The sequence below is a fragment of the Botryllus schlosseri genome, chromosome 5 (assembly GCF_051294905.1).
Source record: "Botryllus schlosseri isolate E-star chromosome 5, Bs_hap1, whole genome shotgun sequence".
Lineage (NCBI taxonomy): Eukaryota > Metazoa > Chordata > Ascidiacea > Stolidobranchia > Styelidae > Botryllus > Botryllus schlosseri.
Window position 1 is genome coordinate 9,602,231 of NC_137240.1, and position 19,742 is coordinate 9,621,972.

Genomic DNA, 19,742 nt, shown 5'->3' on the forward strand with positions numbered 1-19,742 from the left:
GCCTTCGAAGCCTGCCCAATCGACGAAGAGTAGGCTATGCTGTGATGTCGTCATATCAACATGTTTACATCGGCGTGCAACTACACTATATGTCAAGACTTTACCGTGTAAGCGCTGCAGACTCTACGTTCAGTTATTCCGCAATTAGATAATAATAACCTCCGTGTATATACATATAGCTTAAACATATATCCAATGCTTCAGTATATTCATATTCAGGCATATATAAATGCATTGATTACTTTTACAGTGGCACAAATGTGCGATAACTGCCATAACTCTTCATTTCTGGTTGGAACTGTCTGTCCTTACGAAGTAGTTTGGCCTGAAAAAGCTTATTTGACTTGAAAACTGACAAACTTTTACATGAAAAAAACTTCATTTTAACGAAATCTGGTCATGTGAAGAATTCCACGCATTATGGCAGAAATAATTAAAATTTGCTGTAGTACAATGCAAGATATTTTCCTACATTCTCGGGTAGAAAGTGTCAGTCCTTACTAAGTAGCTTGCCAAGAATGGAGAAGGAACGTTCAACAGCAGCAGTTATTGGCTGAGAACACTGAAGTTGTGCGTATATACACCGCTGGTGGCACACAGTGTTGCTTCATTCTGACAATGGTGTCTATGTCACAATTTTTCATTATGCGCTTCTTGATGTAAGAACCATGCAAGGCCCACGCAGTCTTGCTTCAGTTAGGATATTGCGGTACGTTGAGCATAACACTATGACCACCTATTTGTTTCATTTGAATGTTTATGCTTCACAATGAGCAGACAATGGGCCGTCTACAACGGTAGGTCTCTACAGCGGTAGGTTTATAAAGCAAGCTACAAGCTGTAAAATGTCAAACGATAAGTTCACCGACAGTGTAAAATCTACAATACAAACGAAATGCAGGTTGCAAAAAAATTTCTACTTTGTAAAAACTTTTGACATTTTTTGACCTAACGTTACAATTTTGACATAATTTTGACTTTTTTTGACATGTCAAAAAAATCGCCATAGGTATATCCATTATCCATCCCTATCACGCCCACCGAATGGAAATGTTCATTGTTCACCACCCTTGTACGGAAGTTCAGAACACTGGTTTCGCGCAAAATAAGGAACATCGACGGAATCTTGGTACCACTCTCGTGACATCTATACGATGTACTAATCGGATGAGGAACACTGTTTTGCCAATACGACATGTATGTGTATTCCCGGCCAAAATTATACCAACGCGTCCAACGGATTCCGATTCAATACAATTTCAATTGTAACATTACAAAAATGCTATTAGGGTTACCATATTTTAAGTTCCGAAAATAGCACACTTTTTTCAGACTACAATAGGAGAAATATTGAGATAAAATAAAAGCTGGGTTTCCACGGACAGTTCCCGTTCTTTTGACCTTTTTTTAGTCAACCTCCACGGCAGTTCCAGAAAGAGCCGACTTACACGTGTAGTTTGTGGCGATTTGACCTTTTTAAGTCGTCTCTGTATAATCGTCTTACTCTCAAAACGAAAAGAGAGGACTAATTGCGAAAGAAGAGGACACATAAACGTTCTCGGATATATTTTTAAGTTTTATTGAAAAATATGACAGGTCCTCGTAAATGAGGGCTTAATGGCATATTGTATCCCTTTAACTAGTATGGTATAACCGTGTCTAAGCATGAGTTTCTCTCAGCCCACTTCTTGTTCATGTCCACTGTGCAGTCATCATTGTGCATTGTGTTCCGAGTCATAGTAAATATAAATTGCTCGATACGGGCGGCGTCATGCAATACAAATATTTGACACCTGCACAAGAGTCACAAGCATTATTATGAACATTGCATTGCGGTTGAGCATACTGTAATGTAATTGCATTCGAGGATGGTTAGACCGATTACGTTTTTAGAGGTCGTTGTACTTCTTTCTGTAATGATATGCGCAACATGGGCAGCACAGACACCACCTCAGCACGACATTATCCATTACATTGAAGCAAGACAGGTGAGTACATTACGGTCTCCTAATTGCTAAATGGTAATAATTACTTTGGTCGACGGCTTATAGAAATGTTGAATGAAATGAAGTCAAATCATTTATTGGGTATTTCATGACCACCCACTACATGCTACTTCGAGGCATCATCAAGTGTCGATCAAAGCATTCAAGTTGAAATAATATGTAAACCATATATCGTCAACTACACGTTGGCATGTCACAACTCACTCACATAGATGCGGTTTTACGTTTCCACTTTGCTAATCATCGTAAGGAAACAATAATCCTGTTCAGTCGACCACCACACTTTCCATTTTGTTCATCGTTTGAAGCACAAAACATGTCGCGTTTCATGTAAAAAAGATAGCACTTCAAAATGTCCCTGATGCTGATTTAGCACTATCTATTATGTGCTTTATGATCTACTTCCTATATTATGTGCTCTATGATCTATGTGCTGCAGCGGCTACGTGCTTCGGTATGATATGGATTACTAAAAAATCTGGCGTATGTCAGCCGCCTGCTGTCCTCGAAATTATAATAAAATCGCCTGCGACGACACTTACCCCGTTAATTCGAAACCATCACAATATAAAATTGTATTACAAACGAAACAATTGACGTGCATACTTTTAGGTAGGTTATTAAGGTTATCAACAAAATACGCTTGAAGACATGAAATTTAAAAAAAACAATGACTTCTAGATAGACGCCGAGTAGTCGCCAGGATAAAAACAATTACCGAATTGTAAAACAAAAGGGCTCAACAACACTGGTTTGATACGAGAAATTGCACAATATATATATATACCACGCCAGAATTATAACTCCAATACGCAAAAGGCGGCACGGAGTCCAGATATAAGGAACAGATAAGCGAAACTATATCGGAAAACATTGTGGGAAGACTTACAATACCAGATTACTTACACGATAGTGGCAAATGCATTGTGTAGTGAAAAAATGTCTATAGTATAATCAAATCTATTGTTCAGGTGACCCCATTTGCGCTGCCCATGACTACGACGACGTAAAAATTATGCTATATACCTAATGTACACACTGAAAAGATTTTTCAATGTACAATACAGGATGCGAACCACGTTTACATATACGGAGGAAACCTGACAATAATCGTCGACAGACATCCGTGGAGACTCGCCATATACGACAACACAACCCGAAAGTTATACGTACAAGAGGCTGAAGAATCTTCCAAACGATTGGTTGGTGTATAATATATCGTTTATTTGGATTCTAGCGTGTGCTGGAAAATAATACAATAGGTCAGCGAATCCAGTTTCGAATTTTCTGGATATATATTTCCTTACAGCAAGTTTGACAATTAGATTTCGCCCAGTATTTCGTCTAGTATCGTCTCGACTCCATCCAATATTTTTATGCTGGATTGAATTGAATAAAGGTATATAGTTTCTCATTTATCACCGTCCAAACCGTAACCATAAATGAGAATATGTAAATACTTGGTAAATCTATTTGCTACGAGCATTCGTTTGAAAGGGATACGGGCGATGGGACGGAAAATACTTGGACATATATCAAGGATACCTGCTGCGTTTGGGTGGCATAGTCGAATGGCACCATGCTACAGACGCCTCCTTAAAAAGCACAATGCCTGGACCGAAAGGTAATGTTTTTTGTAGGCTTTACTGAACATTTGCACATAGACGAATTGCACATCTGGTTTGAGATCAAAATTCTTTCTTCTGTTTCGATGTTACTTATAGGCCATAAGGCAATTCAAATATCATGAATCATAATTGCAATATCAAGCAGACTGATACGGTGCCCAAACAATCAGATGTATACTGGAAGTATAGAAAACTAGTCAATTATAGTAAGAATATAATTGATTTCAGTCCATACAAAATTATAATTTGCGAACAAACAGAAGCATATTGGGATGGTGAGGTTCACGTTCGCGTTCTGTGTGTGAACTTCGGAAATTGAGAGGTTCACGTTCACAAACGAACCTGGGTAGGTTCTGCACTGTGAACCTTTTCATATATTACAATTTTCTCTTCATTATAATATCTTTGGTTGAAATGTCTTGCATGTCAACTGCGGGATACTCTACGCCTGGCGCTGGCAGCATATCAAAATCAACGCTATAAACGAGCATGCACATTGACAATCACAAAAATCTTTCCTGCTTCGTTAAAACAGTTTGCTCGAAATATACAGCTTTCCGTTTGTGAAGTTTTAATGGCTCTCTGCTGTGAGTTTGACCCGCAATCACACAACATTAAGATTGGAATACACTACGTGTAGGTAGTCAGCGAATGATTCTTATTCAATCAATCAATAAAATTGATATCATTGTCTGATGTAAAAAATCTAACAGGCGTGCGGAGTCGATCTTGATTTCGTATGTCTATTGTGTAATAAAAACCAAATCTGTGCGATTGGGGTGTTGGCTACTGCTGTAGTGTACAACTTTTTAAAGTAATATCGGTAGCAAGTACAGAAACCCGTTTTACACTCTGCTCGATATCAACGTAGCAATATTCACACGCCGAATACATTGTTCAGTCTGGCCTAGACCGTTAAGGCTTAACCTTATATTCGCTTGCAAGTATCCTCGGCGAAATTGTCGGCAAAGCGACGGAAGATATTTGTTTTATGGGATTATGATATCATTTGATTTCCCCAGTTGATACATTTGGCGACGTTTAAAATGTCAATATGTACTTCAGCATTGTGGAATTATGTGGCCCGAGTCGTCGCTAGGTATCGTGTACAACTGTAAATCGATATTGGCTATAACTTCACTGAAATGTAGGGTTGAAATTAGTAATATAACGTCACGTGACATCATGAGGTTTCGTTATTTGCGTTCTCACAGAACCTTTCAAAAAGGTTCGCGTTCACACGAACCTGAACCTTGCAGAGGTTCATCATCATCATTGGTTTATTAGCAATTTTATCAGTTCAATACACCACAAAAATGCGATACAATGAAAAGAAAGGAAGATGTCGAAGCGACTAGGAGTTGTCTATGGAATCGGACACCCACCTTGGCCCTAATGAGCTACAAGTATTTTTAATATAGGAATAGTTTGAAAAGTAATCAAGTTTGTTTAGACTTAAGGCTGTAGTGCACAACGTACGTACAATGTACTCGTTATTTATTGTGCAGTGTATACATGTACCGTGTCTGTAGCCAACATCTGGAGTATATATCTCTACAGGAGCCCCAGTATCTGCAACCATCGAAGTCGAGACATCGTCCAATGGAAAGCTACTCGTGACATTCGAGAACTTTGATGAGAGACAGGTTTCGATCCGCACTGAATTACAAAATCCCGGAGAGAAGTACACGCGCCAAAATCAAAATCAGGATAATTCTGCCAATGACAAACCACCTTGACGTTTCAGCAATCGCATAGGTTGGGGTTATCTAACGCCAGACGCCGACGAAGCGTTTTACGGATTTGGAGAGCGGTTCACGGGAGCGAACCAGCGGGGTCACAAAGTCGGTTCCTGGCTCGAGGATGGGGGATGGGGGCTCGGAAAATTCGACCCTACCGGTAAAATACGCGTGAGTATCGTTGAAGTACTTACTGTTGTGTTAACAAAGCTGAGCTAGAACTCCGCCAAATGTACAGGTGCCAAAAGGGGAGCGTTCTACGTACGTTCCCATGCCTCTTTTTATATCATCCAAAGGTTACGGAATGCAGCTCGATATGTTTCACAGGTGAACTCTGAACAGATATTCAATTCGGCCTACTCAAAATTAACGGGGACAAAGCCTAAATTTTCGAAATTTACAATTCGCATATTATTATTTATCCTTCTTGGTTGCTCATGCTAAGCCTTTCGACATAGGTTGGCGAAAATGTAAGTATTTAGTAATAGCAGGCAACTTCAGGAAAGTAGAACTAGATAAGGCATAGACTACATATGTGCATGAGCAATTGCTCAAAGGCTGACCGTATACCTCATAATATTCTGACGATTAAGTACTGAAAGCAGAGTGTAATAGTTTTCAGGACATGTAACAATTGACTTTGACCTTATTGGATTTCCTTATTGAAGTGTACAAAGATATCATCCCTTTGTTATGTAGAGATTCGGGTATTGGTGTCTCGTTGGTTGGTCATTTTCTCTCTTTATCGCAGGAGCGTGTTCGATTCAAAAACGTCCAACAAGCACATGCACATCATGGCGGAAACGCATTATATGAACCTTACGATCTTCTGCAAAAATTCTATTAAGGTATTGGAAATGTGGTACCAATAACGAATACACTGATATAGGTATAGGTAGATGTGCTGACCCTCATCGATACATTGGACCATTAGGTTATCAGTCGCTGTATCATAAGCGTAAATATATACTGACAAGTATTTCAGGATACCTTTACGGCCATGTCACGAAAGAATGGCAAATCCTTGATCCCTCCGCTATGGGCATTCGGACCGTGGAATCAACTTGCCGATGAGGAGTCAGGAGTATCGACTCTGGACCGGGCCAAGTAAGACGTCCTTTGCACGCAGTATGCGCCTGCAAATTGTTCAAATATATTTACCACTCGAATCAAAGAATTCCTTATGAATTTTGCGTTTTACAGACAGATGCTTTTTGACCAAGATATTCCGTTTTCCCATTGCGTAAACACTGTTCACTACTTTCCTAACGGAGATGGCACTAAAGCAGAAGACGCAGCCAGAATAACAGTAAGTATCAAGCCATGCAGAGCAAATCGAATTTAACAATTTACCAACCATACACAAAACATCCACAAATTACATACGTAATGAATGTTTTATCTTCTACAGGAGCTGAATAAAGATCTGTTAAACCTCGGTATCAAGGTATATAGAGTTCTCACATTGGTGCAATGACACGAAGAATAAAATACGAAAATTTCATAGTCGACGGCATATTTCAACGCGATGCTTTCACAAGAATGGAACGAGACCTACGAATACGCCGCTCGACAGGGTTACTTTTACAAAACCAAGGACGGAAAGCCATACAATTATTCCTATGAAGGCGCGCGGTAATTCAAAAGTATAGCTAACTTGCATTTCATAAATCGTTATCAATATGAACTATTTCTTTTAATGGTAGGAGAGCTTCCTCTGTGAAACTCATCATGAAACTGATCAATCATATAAGTATTTTATCAGGAGCCAAGGGACCCCAGGGGTTTCCCGGAGTTTAATACACACACTCAACTCATAAATATGCTTTTTGATGACACGCCCTGTTTGGTCATCATCGGCTACAGGGAATGAAAAATTATTTCCGTGATTTCGTTCTTTTAGCACCGGGTTGATTCCAAGTTCATTTTGTAAGCCAGTTTAATTGTGTATTGTGGTCAGTTTTTGTTTTGATGACACATTTGGCCTACCGACGAATCGCAGATTAGCGTAAGTGTTACTAAGGTCAGTAAAAGTTAAGAAATAAGTATTATGTGATAGTTGGAAGCACTGGTGATGACAATTTAACGGATACCATTTACTGAGCTTATTCGTTTACCATTTCACGTAAAAAGTTGTTTGTCAAATCGGTGAACGCACTTCCGGTGACTCGTGGGTTGTCTGGTGTGCGTTGGGAGAAAGTAAATTTTACAACACAATGCGAATTCGTCAGAGAACCTTAAAACTTTTGTTACAGTGCATTTAAAGTGTCTCAAGTAGATTACTCGAATCCTGCGGCCGCCAAGTGGTACACGACGCAGTTGGATCGTGCAATTAAAGCCGGGTTCCGAGGTTTGGAAATTTTAAATACTGTTTACGCTCGAGTTCAAATTATTAATTAGAAATGGAGTAGTTAGAGACAGTTGGTTTCCGTATTTCCGTATTGCGTTCTAGTGCATGTTGAAATCCTGCCTTCGCAACATGACCATTTTAGAATACTTGGGCGATTTTGACATATTTATACTGGCTCTGAAAAATGAAGGATTTGCGTATTTTTAAAAGGCTTCTTTTAAAACATTTCCTTAAACATATTTTTAAAAAGTATGGTTTGAACAACGCTTCGTTTTAACTGCAAGCCTACAAACATGTCCACGGCGTCTTTAGTGTTTGGGTCGTCAAAATCGCAACTTTTCATCCCCTGTATCATACCGAAACGTCTGCTTTGCCTGTTCAGGCTGGATGTACGACTATGGAGAATACACACCGCCTGATTCCGTGTCATACGAAGGTCACAATGGGCTTTACATGCACAATTTATTTCCTCTGCAGTATCAGAAAACATGTCACGACTATTTGGTGAGCAGATTCGGAAACTGGTGAGTATTATGTTGGTAGGTAGATCGTAGATGTCAATTCAGCGATCAATACGATGCAAATATGTGGCACAGGAACTACACTACCCTCTAGCGGATTGCTCATTGTCGAATCACAGTAGGCGTTGCATTTATCAGACGCTATTGTGAACGTGGTGTTGAGAGTGAGACTCGAATAAACTTGGCTTCACCATTTTACCGCTAGTCTGAAGACAAGAAAGATAATAGTTCGCTATGATATCGAGAAACTTTCATATAGTTTTGTGATCAAAAACGTTATGACTGTGATCCGAAACATTCTTTTGCAAAAGCCAATCCAGAAATCAAAAGTTGCTTGGAAAAAAGATCTTCAATTTGTATAATGTCATGAAACAAGTGTTAAAATACTGCATTCAGCCCAATATCAACGTTGGATGGGGTTGTCAGGGGTGTTATATTTCTTCTCTATTTAGTCCACTGGTTCCCAGCGTATGCGCTATCGCCCCCCAGTGGGCGATTTTTAGAAACAGTGGTGGCGGGCGAAAATAACGAACGGGGCAAATGGGAGGCGAAAGCGTACGTAGGGGGCTGTATTTACCTAATCGGCACGAAATGCACAAGAAAAACGGGTTATTCTGGATCTGCATAGAAAGTTAACTAAAAAAAGGCACTCACACCAATTATACGTGCAGATTATGTCTTTCGGGATTAATGTCAGAAAATGACCTTTTTTTATGGTCAATTCACCAGCGATCAGAGTATAGTTGTGTGAAATTTCCCGTTTATATGTCTTCTTTTTCGGTTCCGAAAATATGGAGCTAAAATTTGCGTCGAACTTGATAAGGGGGCGACGAGCCGAAAAAGGTTAAGAACCATAGTCGATTTAGTCGATTCGAAAAACAGCTTTTCAGCGATTTTTATAACTATTTTCCGGGATATAGAGATATAGCTGGCGATTTCCAGCACCATGCAGTTTTAAGGATTTTGGTCCATCCGGAGTTGGCAACACTGCTAAAGTATTTATTAGAATGCGTCAGGTATGTACTTTGAAAGACGAATTATTTTCAAATGAATACTTGTTAATCTTGACACCAGGCCAGTTTTTCGACTCAGTTTCTATTTTCACGCCATCTCTTGAAAATATCGAGGAACGGAATATTATAGAGCAGGGTCTGGTAACATTAGGGTAACCATATTTTGAGGTCCGGAAAAGAGGACACTTGTTACAAATCACAAAACTGATGATATCGGATGAGAAAACTGGCAATTTAAAAACTTCACGGTAAATACTTTTGTATTGACTAAAAAAATGGCATTTTTACAACTCATATCTCTAAAAACCCGCTCGAACGTAAATTAGGTCTTTATTACCGATTATTTCTTTAGTCAACCTTGCTGTTACTGCCGGCGAAATTCAGATTTCGCGTCATTTATGTCGTTTTTTAACTGTGCCTGTAATATTACGTGGCTGTCGGAGCTATAAATAAGGATGAATTGCCTAAAAGGAGGGCATTTGGGCGAACTTGCAGGACATTTTCGATTTCCTGAAAAAGGAGAACAAATCCTCCTAAAGGAGAACGTATGGTTACACTAGGTGACATATACTGTTCACGACGACATTTTGTCTGGTACGCAGTCCGACTTGAACACGTCACCATAACTCACTACTTCACTATGGTACGCAACGCCATTGACCCTCGTTGATCCGGCCGACCGGCTGGAACAGTTTTCGGTCCGTCTACGGGACCGGGTAGACAGGTAGGGGAAGGTGCGACACAATGGTGCATCGTACATATTTTTAAGCCCCTAAGAATATACATCGCTTCGATGGTTTAGTAGTGTCATATCAGCCGTAATCCTGATGTGATTTGATTTCGCCAGGGAAAAAATGATGAGTTGCTTAATTTTGCTAACTTGAGTAAATTTACATCGTTATCTTTCGATTGGGTTTTCGCTGGGTATATCTCATTTGTTGTGTTTGAAATTAGTACACACCTTAGTTAGAGCGGGTATCAGTCGCCCAGTATGCTAATTAAAGCGCAGGATTGCGATTGTCAAGTTTTTTTGGGAGTTTTGCACTGACGAAGTGGGTGGGGCACATTGAGACAATTTGGCTGAGACACAATGGTCCAGTGATATCCAAAGGCAGATTTTACATAATATATAAAAAATCAAATGATGGAGTGCGTAGAAGCAAGATCGTCATCGACACGTCCTTAAAAAAAGCATCCCTTAAAGTGTCATGCCATAAAGGGACGACATTCAGGTTATTTTTCTACCCCTTATAATCAATTTGGATCGATGAGCCGGCAGACAACTTCATGCAGGTTTCATTACGATTCCAAACTTCCAAACTAAAATAGGTCTTGGAGTCCTGCTGACCCATCCTCTTCTTTAACAGTTCTCAGTTTCTTGCTAACTAATGCGGTTTTAAATTTTTAATAACGTCCCATTCTCCCTACCGCTTGTCCTATTGTGCCCCGCCTATGGGGCACAACTGAGCAAAAAAGGTACGTTTTACAAGTGGCTGTGATTTCGTTATTTCTTCGCATTTTCAGACCATTTTTCATTGGAAGTATATGTTTTCTGTTCATCCATTGTTTTGCTAAAGTTCATTCGTATTTGTTGATTCGAAATATAATTATGACTAAGAGTGCGTTATTCGCCCACTGTGCCCCATCTTCCCCTTCGGATACATCGTGAAGTATTTATATTCCTATACTTCAGGTCATCCAAGTACGCCCCGGATTACGTTTTCTATGTGAGGTCCGGTTATCTCGGTTCTCAAAAGTACACATGGGCGCATTGGACCGGAGATCCTTCAGCTGATTGGAACAAAGCTAGCGGCCTACCTGCACAGTTACAGGCTTCATTGAACTTAGGTAGGCCACAAACAAATGGTAGAGTGGTAACCAAAGCTGGTCAGTAACGAAGTGGTAGTACATTTATTGAGTACTCAACTAAGTTTTGTCTACGTGTCCTAGTCAATTGGCTTATGTCTGTAGACCACTTCCTTCCTGTCACACTACTTACTGTTTACACTCTAGATTTGATAAAGTATTGAGTAGTTTTGAGATAATTTTTCATCCCGTTTAAGGGTGAAATTGTCGTGACTGCGGGAGGAAAGAGTCCCTATATCGAGGTAACTGAATTAATATTTTCGGAAATAGCACATGTGGTGTCATTAGTGATTTTGCTTTGGTCGCGAATAGAAACCGCGCGATTTCGAAAGTATGCAACCCGTCAACCTAATCTAATTTTTATACAATGTGGTGACGTACCTGAGTACTTTTCTTACCTTTTTAAAACTGAGTAGAAATTGACGGAATTACCTTTAGTTCTACTTGAGTAACAACACTGACTACTTTTAAGACCTCTGATAGTAATATGGTATACAGACAAATGTTGCAATTATACCACTCATGATAATATAGGCATTAGGTAAAGCGGAATATTCTGACTTACAATGATCTTACAGGCATATCCGGGATGCCATTTTCGGGATCAGATATCGGCGGCTTCGAATGGTGGACCGGTCCTGCTCCCAGCATGGAATTATGGGCGCGGTGGACTCAATTAGGCTGTTTCAGTGGATTCATGCACGAACAGGGTCGAGAGAAGTCATGCAAAGTTTTTCTCATCTCGTCTTACGCAGTTAATCTCTAGGTGGAGGTAGAGGTATAGGAGACAAGACGCACATCTTCGACACCGCCGAAGGAACGCGAATATGGAGGAAATTCGCGAAACTGCGGACCCAGCTTTCGCTGTACGCTTACAACGCGGCGCACCAGGCTAGAGATTCGGGCATACCAATCATGAGACATCACGTCTTATCTTACGAGGGAGACCACGAAGCCGTGAAACAAGACTATCAGGTGATTAACACCACCTCTAAACGATACAGAAATTTCATTCAAATCCAGCTAAGCGGCCTAAGCCTCATTACCGTCATTCGTTTTCCGAAACATATTGTCCTCGCAAAGTTTCACTACTACTAACTGGGTGCTAATATATGCCAAGCAATCGGTATATGGGCTATATCCTACCTGTTATTAAGCATCACGGGGCATGCATGGTTTGCATTTGAATGCTGGAGACTGTATCGTCTTTACGCACAGCGTTTTGCATTCGACTACAGGCCTATAGAAACATTGATTTATGTTATGTGTTAAATATTATTTCTCTTCGCATAGTTTATGTTTGGAGACTCCATCTTGGTCGCGCCTGTTGTAGCCGAGGGTGCTACTAAATGGTCAGTGTATCTGCCAAATATTGAGGACCTATCGAATTTGTGGATTGATTTCAACGCTAATAGTAAATATATCGAGAAGGATGGAAGCTTTCGAATTGGATTCACGGGATATTTACAAGGAGGAACGTAAGCTATTCAGGGGCATTATGTCATCAAAGCAGAATACGTAATTTCTGATTTTCATATGCATGCACCGTACGGATGGCGCAAAGCATGTATCCCTAAAGGTGCAGTTTTGAATAATATAATGATATAATACTCCAACTGACGGTTCTGAGAGCGGTATTCGCTGGTGTCAGAGCCATATCCTGAGCAATGGTCCGTGGTGATAATATATAGTATGTAGCCAGGGCCGTAACAGCACTTCGTGAGGTCCCCCCCAAAAAAACGTTGGTCTTGGGCCCCCATATGGTGATAAACCGAACTTCTGGGGGGCTTCGCTCCCCAGACCCCCCTTAGGCTGTCCGCTCTTTGACGCTACTTGTAATCTACATTGGGGGGCTGTTTAGTGAGTCTGCTATTCTCGACAAGACGCGCGAAAAATTTTAGTAATTCATGATTGAATCGGGCAACATGATCGGGAATTGTATATATATTGCTATCAATTTCTTGTCCTCTCTGCTCACGTTATCAGATTTACCGGTAGAGCTGAGTGAGGTATCTTGGAAACTGTAGGGCCCGTAAATAATAATCACAAATCTTCGGGCGGGCGGACCCGTTGTTATGACTTCGTTGCATATGATGTCATTTAGTGACCTCCTGTCTGCTAAATCAAAAAAATATAGAATTCCCCAAACGTACTAAACTTTCAAACTGGTATTTCTTCACTGGCATATAATTTTTCCCGGCGGGATGGTATGCCTATTCGTCTTCTGAGGTTCGCAGATTGCCAAGACAGGAACATTCGGCGCCAGTCATTTAGGCGCCTATGGACAATTAAACTCATAATTATATTGTATATATTACGAAGTTTTCGGTCAGCGTAAGGGCAGTCCTTTTCGGCCAAGGTTTTCGCGCTGCCGATCGTTCTGGCACACTTCTTGGAGTCGCATATGTAATATGTCCTAAATCGTGATATGTCTTGGTACGTCGTGGTGCGGTAATGGCCAACGCCGGTATGTCCATGTCTATAAATCTTGCGTGTTTTTCTTGGGGAAAGAGTACCAAATAATGAAGACATCTGTCAACTTGAAATCGCGCGCAGCGCGAAAAAAATATGAAAAAGTTGCATAAATTTTGAAAAAATACTCTATAACTTATGCTAATTCACGAAATAATTTTGGGCCCTCTTCGAGCCCAAACCCCCCAATTGGGGGGTTTGGGGTGCGGCAGTTACGGTCCTGTATGTAGCCTACATCGGTGGCTAGAACTTCGACTTAAATCTATCGCAAAGTTATGGCTAATTGCTGGCAGTCGCTATTACAATTACGTTGATTAAGAAGTGTACTAGAATGTAATAGAAATCTAGATTGTCGGTGTAGCGGGCTTATAAGGCCTATGCGGTATGCGTGGGTCTGATTGGAACAACATCGAAATTCCGAATCATTTCAGTACTGTAGACATTGATGCGCCAGTCGACGTCGTACCGGTATTCGTGAGGGCCGGCGACATCATAGTGACGACAGATCCAAGGGTACAAACACTGAGCGCCGCCTCGAATACTTCCGTCCGCTCGTTTCAATCGATGGACCACATCAGATACGTTTGGGTGAGGTGAATGGTTGTTGTGATTTTACTTCATGATTCGAGCATCGATCCGACGACGATCTTGTATCATTCACCTGTAAAATAGTGATGCTTTGTACAGCGGGTTTAAGCCTGCCGCTACTCATGCTTCAAGAAAAAGCATCAATAACTTCATCAATCATTTTTATTTCCGTTTGAGCCTCACATCATACCAGAGGTCGCAAGTAATGAAATACTTCCACTTTTTTCAAGTTATCAAATAGGTTTTCAGACTTTTCCCACGTACACCTAACTATTTTGAGGAAGAACTACTCACTTTTTGCACATTTCAATTGTGTAAACTAGTAAATAGTTCAGAGATATAGTTGCGTCACTTTTATCAGTGAAAGTGTCATGAGAACTGTGGAAAAAGCTCCTGTATCACGGTAACTGAATATATTTTCGAAATTGCACCTATTTGTTCTGTCATTAGTCATTTTGCGTTTATCTCGAGAATACATCTACTAATTTCGACTGCGGTAATCTCCGATTGACTAGTGATAGCATGCGATCCTTCGACCAAATCTACTTTTTAAAACTGGTGGCAAGATAGCGTAGTGGTTAGGGATGGTGTGAACCTCTGAAAGGTTCAGGTTCGTGTGAACGCGAACCTTTTTGAAAGGTTCTGTGTGAACGCGAACGTGAACCTCGTGACGTCATATTCCTAGTTTCGACCCAATATTTCAGTGAAGTGATAGCCTATATTAATGTACACGATACCTAGCGAAGACTCGGGCCACCTAATGTCACAATGCTGAAGTAGGCCTACATATTAACGTTTTAAGCGTCGCAAAAAGTATCAACTGGGGCAATGAAATGATATAATAATTAATCCCATAAAATCAATATCTTCCGTCGCTTTGCCAACAATTTCGCGAGAATTTGCAAGGGAATATAAGCTTACGCCTGAACGGTCTATAGGCCAGACCCCACAAAGTATTCGGCGTCTGAGTATTGCTACTAGGGATGGTGTGGGCCTCTGAAAGGTTCAGGTTCGTGTGAACGCGAACCTTTTTGAAATGTTCTGTGTGAACGCGAACGTGGACCTCATGACGTCACGTGACGTCATTTTGCTTATTCCAATCCTACATTTCAGTGAAGTGATAGCCTAATAATAATGTACACGATACCTGGCGACGACTCGGGCCACATAATGCCACAATGCTGAAGTCATATTGACGTTTTAATCGTCGCCAAATCAATTAACTGGGGCAATCAAATGATATAACAGTCCTATAAAATCACTATCTTCCGTCGCTTTGCCAACAATTTCGACGAGTACTTGCAAGGGAATATATAAGCTTACGCCTTAACGGTCTAGGCCAGACCGGATAATATATTCGGCGTCTGAGTATTGCTACGTTCATAGTGAGCAGAGTGTAAAACGGGTTTATACTTGGTACCGATATTACCCCGATAACAAGTTATACAGCAGTAGCCAACACCCCAAGAGCACGGATTTGGTTTTTATGATACGATAAACATATGAAGTCAAGACTTACCCGGTACGCCTGCTACATTTTTTACATCAGATAACGATATCAATCTCATTGATTGGTTGGATAAGTATCGCTGAATACCTCATGTAGTGTATTTCGCTCTTGAAGTTGTGTGATTGCGGGTCAAGCTCTCAGCCGAGAGTCAATAAATATTTACAAACGGTAAGCTGGATATTTCGAGCAAATTTTGTAACAAAGCAAAGGAATTGTTTGAGATTGTCAAGGTGCATGCTCGTTTGGTGTTGATTTTTTTATGCTGCCATTGCCATTGCATAGAGTGGCCTGTAGTTGAAATGCAATAGAATGCAACCAAAGATGTTATAATGAAGTGAAAATTGTGATATATGAAAAAGATTCACAGTGCAGAACCTACCAAGGTTCGTTTGTGAACGTGAACCTTTAAATTTCTGAGGTTCACACACAGAACGCGAACGTGAACCTCACGTTCACACCATCCCTAATTGCTACGTTGATATTAAACAGAGTGTAAAACGGGTTTTTAAATTTGCTACCGATATTACCCCATTAACAAGTTACACAGCAGTAGCTGTGTACAATAAACATATGAAATCAAGATTCACTCCGCTCGCCTGCTAGATTTTTTACATCAGACAACGATGTCAATTTCATTTATTGGTTGACTACCTACATGTAGTGTATTTCGTTCTTGATGTAGTGTGATTACGGGTCAAGCTCACAGCAGAGAGTCGCTAGATATTCGAGCAAACTTTTGTAACAAAGCGAGTAAAATTTTTGAGATTGTCAAGGTCCACGCTCGTTTAGTGTTGATTTTGTATGCTGACAGCGCCATGCATATAGTGGCCCGCAGTTGAAATGCAATAAATCTCAATCAAAGATGTTATAATGAAGTGAAAACTGTAATATATGAAAAAGGTTCACAGTGCAGAACCTACCAAGGTTCGTTTGTGAACGTGAACCTCTAAATATTTTAAGTTCACACAGAACGCGAACGTGAACCTCACGTTCACACCATCCCTAGAAGTGGTATTATCCACAGCTGAAACCCAGTCGATTGCTGGTTCGAGTCTGACTGAGGTCGACTTCAGAATTCCCACCTTAGTGTTGGAGGTTTACCTATAGGCTCGTCCTCGCAATCTCATCCGTGTAAGCGGTGCCATATGAAAGCCTAGAAGTGGGCCGTGCTACAAGTTGGCATCTACGGATTATAAAGAAAGAAAATTGACCTGGTGTAAATGACCATAGCAGTCGACAAACACCAAGAATACCACAAACAACAACAGCATTTTAGAACTACTTACTTGAGTAATTTTCAGATCTTTCTTTTCTTATATAACTCGCATGTACTACGAAGTGAAGATGAAACAGAGAAGATTTACATCTGTCATTGCGTATTTGAATATAGGCTTGGCCGCTGAGAGGTAACGATTGGGTGGCTGAAGGAGGTCTGTACGACGGATCCGAATACGTGCTCTACTTCGGAAAAATGCCCGGGGTGATTTGCGAGTTCTTAGCCTGGCATACGCCGAAGAACATCACACATGTCGTTCAGATTGCAGGGCCATGGCTGTGTAAGTATGACCAATTGCCCCTTCAGAGACAAACAAGTAAATAAGGAAACATAGCCGAGTGTGTGTTTGTAAGATAACGAAAGTTCACCGAACTTACTGGTACAGCGGTGCGTGTTTAAACGAATCTCATTATTACTTCAATGAGATGAAGGATGCAAGTTGTTTTAACAAACATAAGTCATGCGGCAATTTTGAACTTCCACTGAAAATAGATGTCCCCTGAAAACTTCATTTACCACTTTCAAACACACTATTTTCTACTAAATACGATGTGGTCTGTCTGTGATCGTACCGTCATACGCAAAATTTAATGGAAGTTGGGACTCATTTGGTGGCAATTTAAATCCGAACTTTCGGGTACTTTACCCGGGTCATTTCAAAAGAAAATCGTCACGCAACGCAACTGCCTAAAAGTGTTTCGGTATATCTCGAAACAAACACTATTTGGGCCGAATAAAGATTATTTTTACAGCCCAGTTTACATGTTGATGTATCATTGTCTTTGCGAAGTTTAACCATCATTCGACCGCTACTGTTTATCAAGCAACGATGCAGCACTGCCGTTCAAATATTAGTGTTCTGCTTCTGCGTGCGTGCAGGCGCTGCAAGTAACCAACCATAATATCATTTCACAGCTGTACCAGCCGGAGTCCGATACAACCTCACCGACAAAAAGCTTGCCAACGCTGGTAGCGTTGAGAATTTACTGTCGCGCGTCGACGACCCGTCCGTATCGGAATGGTACTTCGATTCTGACATGAATACGCTCTGGCTCAAAATGGGACCCGACGTGTTCGACGTGATGCCCCTGGATTATGTTTAACAGACCGCCGATCTGTAATGCCCTGTTGACAAACTGCGTTAATTCCGAAGGGTAATACTAAAAAAATACATTGATCCATGAATTTTGAAAAGTACATTACACCGCCCAATAAAATAGCAAGAAGATGTCTCTAAGCGCATAGTGAGCGGACTTTGCACAATTTGGGATGGTTAGTACAATGAAGAAGGGGGGGGGGGGGGTATTCGGATAATAATTTCAAAAGTTGCTGTTACAGGAAATGGTCACAGTGCCAGAAATTAACTTTGCTCGCGTACCCCCGAAAATTCTCTCACTTACACCTGGCGGTACGCGTATCCCCAGGTTTGAGAACCCCTGCCGTAGCCATTTATTACACACATTAAAAAAGAATGATTACCCTGAGTTGTCTTTTTAAATTATCGGACTCGCGCCAGTTTCTGCCAAACGCGCGTACAAGCGACGTTTAGCAGTGAGCAACGTTAGTTAACTAGCGAGTTACTTCTGAATTATCTCAGGAAGTGCTTCGACGACGTCACCTGCATGCCTCAGTCGAGTGCATGCAAGGCACAAGCCAGCGATGAGTCAGACTTAAGCAATAGATTTTACTGTGCCGCCCGTTCGAACATGAGATGAGGTGTACTCTTGATTTGCTTCTGCTCGTAGTGACGAGTTGGCGGATTGCAGCCAAACGTGCAGTTGTGGCTTGTCGTATCTGACAATCGTTGTTGAATATCTGGTTATTGACAGACCTTGGATACCGGAAATTACGTAAGGACCTGCACGACTTCGGTTTTCACTTTGATACAGACGGATCTTATCCGCGTTGCCAGGTAGTAGAATTAGCCTACCTATAGGTGCACTCTAACGAAACAGGAAATTTCGTTGTATAGTAAAATGCGAAACCATTGCGCATAGTAAATGATAGGTTCAGAGAATGAGCTGTCAAATTAATTTTAGTTGGGATTATGTGGTTGAGGAATATTGGCATGTTAATCAGATATAATAAATAAATTGCAAGATCTATGAAAAACACCGTGCATGCGTGCCTAATGATCATTTATTTTTGTGTCTGCCTAAGTGTATCGTAAACTCTTTAAATAGATCTTGGCGCAAAGAATATCATGTCTACCTGAATAGAAGTTACCAGGTCTGGACCGAACGTGAAGCACTCCTATGTATTTTACGCAATCGACAACATTGATTTCACACAATATCGACGACGATGAGATTATTATCAGTATCAGTGTCATTTATTACCATTTTTATCGATTAAAGATGCCGCTAGAATTGTAACGCAATTAAAAGGAAGGAAGGACTCGCAACCACTGGGTATGAAATGATGCTAACTTGCAAAAGGTTCGCTATATGATGTCTCGTGAGTCGTGACATCACAATCCCAATTTGAACACAGCATTTTGCATTGCTGTCTGGTGTCTATGTATGCTCCTTTCTGTATTAGACATTGCCGGTGAGGTAGTGATTCACCAAAGTATATGCTTGATTGAATTTAGACTTCAAGTTGGACACTCGACAGGTCATATTCGAAGACACTCAGATATCCAGCAGAGCCCAATTCCACGCTTCGTGTCCTTCCATATTTATTGCGCGTTTCCTTTTGCTAATTCGTTGCCTTGAGTACTATGCAGGGCATGGTATGGTATGGTATGGAACGAGAATTTTCCATACTCCAT

The 19,742-nt window shown here is 40.8% G+C and overlaps 1 protein-coding gene across 1 annotated transcript; it reads left to right on the plus strand.

Annotated features, from left to right (window-relative positions):
- The first annotated feature begins 1,792 nt into the window (after positions 1-1,792).
- Positions 1,793-18,206, plus strand: LOC145439679 (sulfoquinovosidase-like). Its single transcript, XM_080317219.1, has 20 exons — positions 1,793-1,988; positions 3,074-3,208; positions 3,504-3,630; positions 5,195-5,318; positions 5,382-5,544; positions 5,612-5,700; positions 6,125-6,221; positions 6,359-6,480; positions 6,577-6,682; positions 6,785-6,820; positions 6,881-7,008; positions 7,629-7,723; positions 8,106-8,247; positions 10,951-11,105; positions 11,702-11,833; positions 11,890-12,098; positions 12,417-12,601; positions 14,027-14,183; positions 17,084-17,249; positions 17,885-18,206. The coding sequence occupies exons 1-20, from the start codon at positions 1,869-1,871 to the stop codon at positions 18,070-18,072; spliced, it is 2,676 nt and encodes an 891-aa protein (XP_080173345.1). The 5' UTR covers positions 1,793-1,868; the 3' UTR covers positions 18,073-18,206.
- The last annotated feature ends 1,536 nt before the right edge of the window (positions 18,207-19,742 follow it).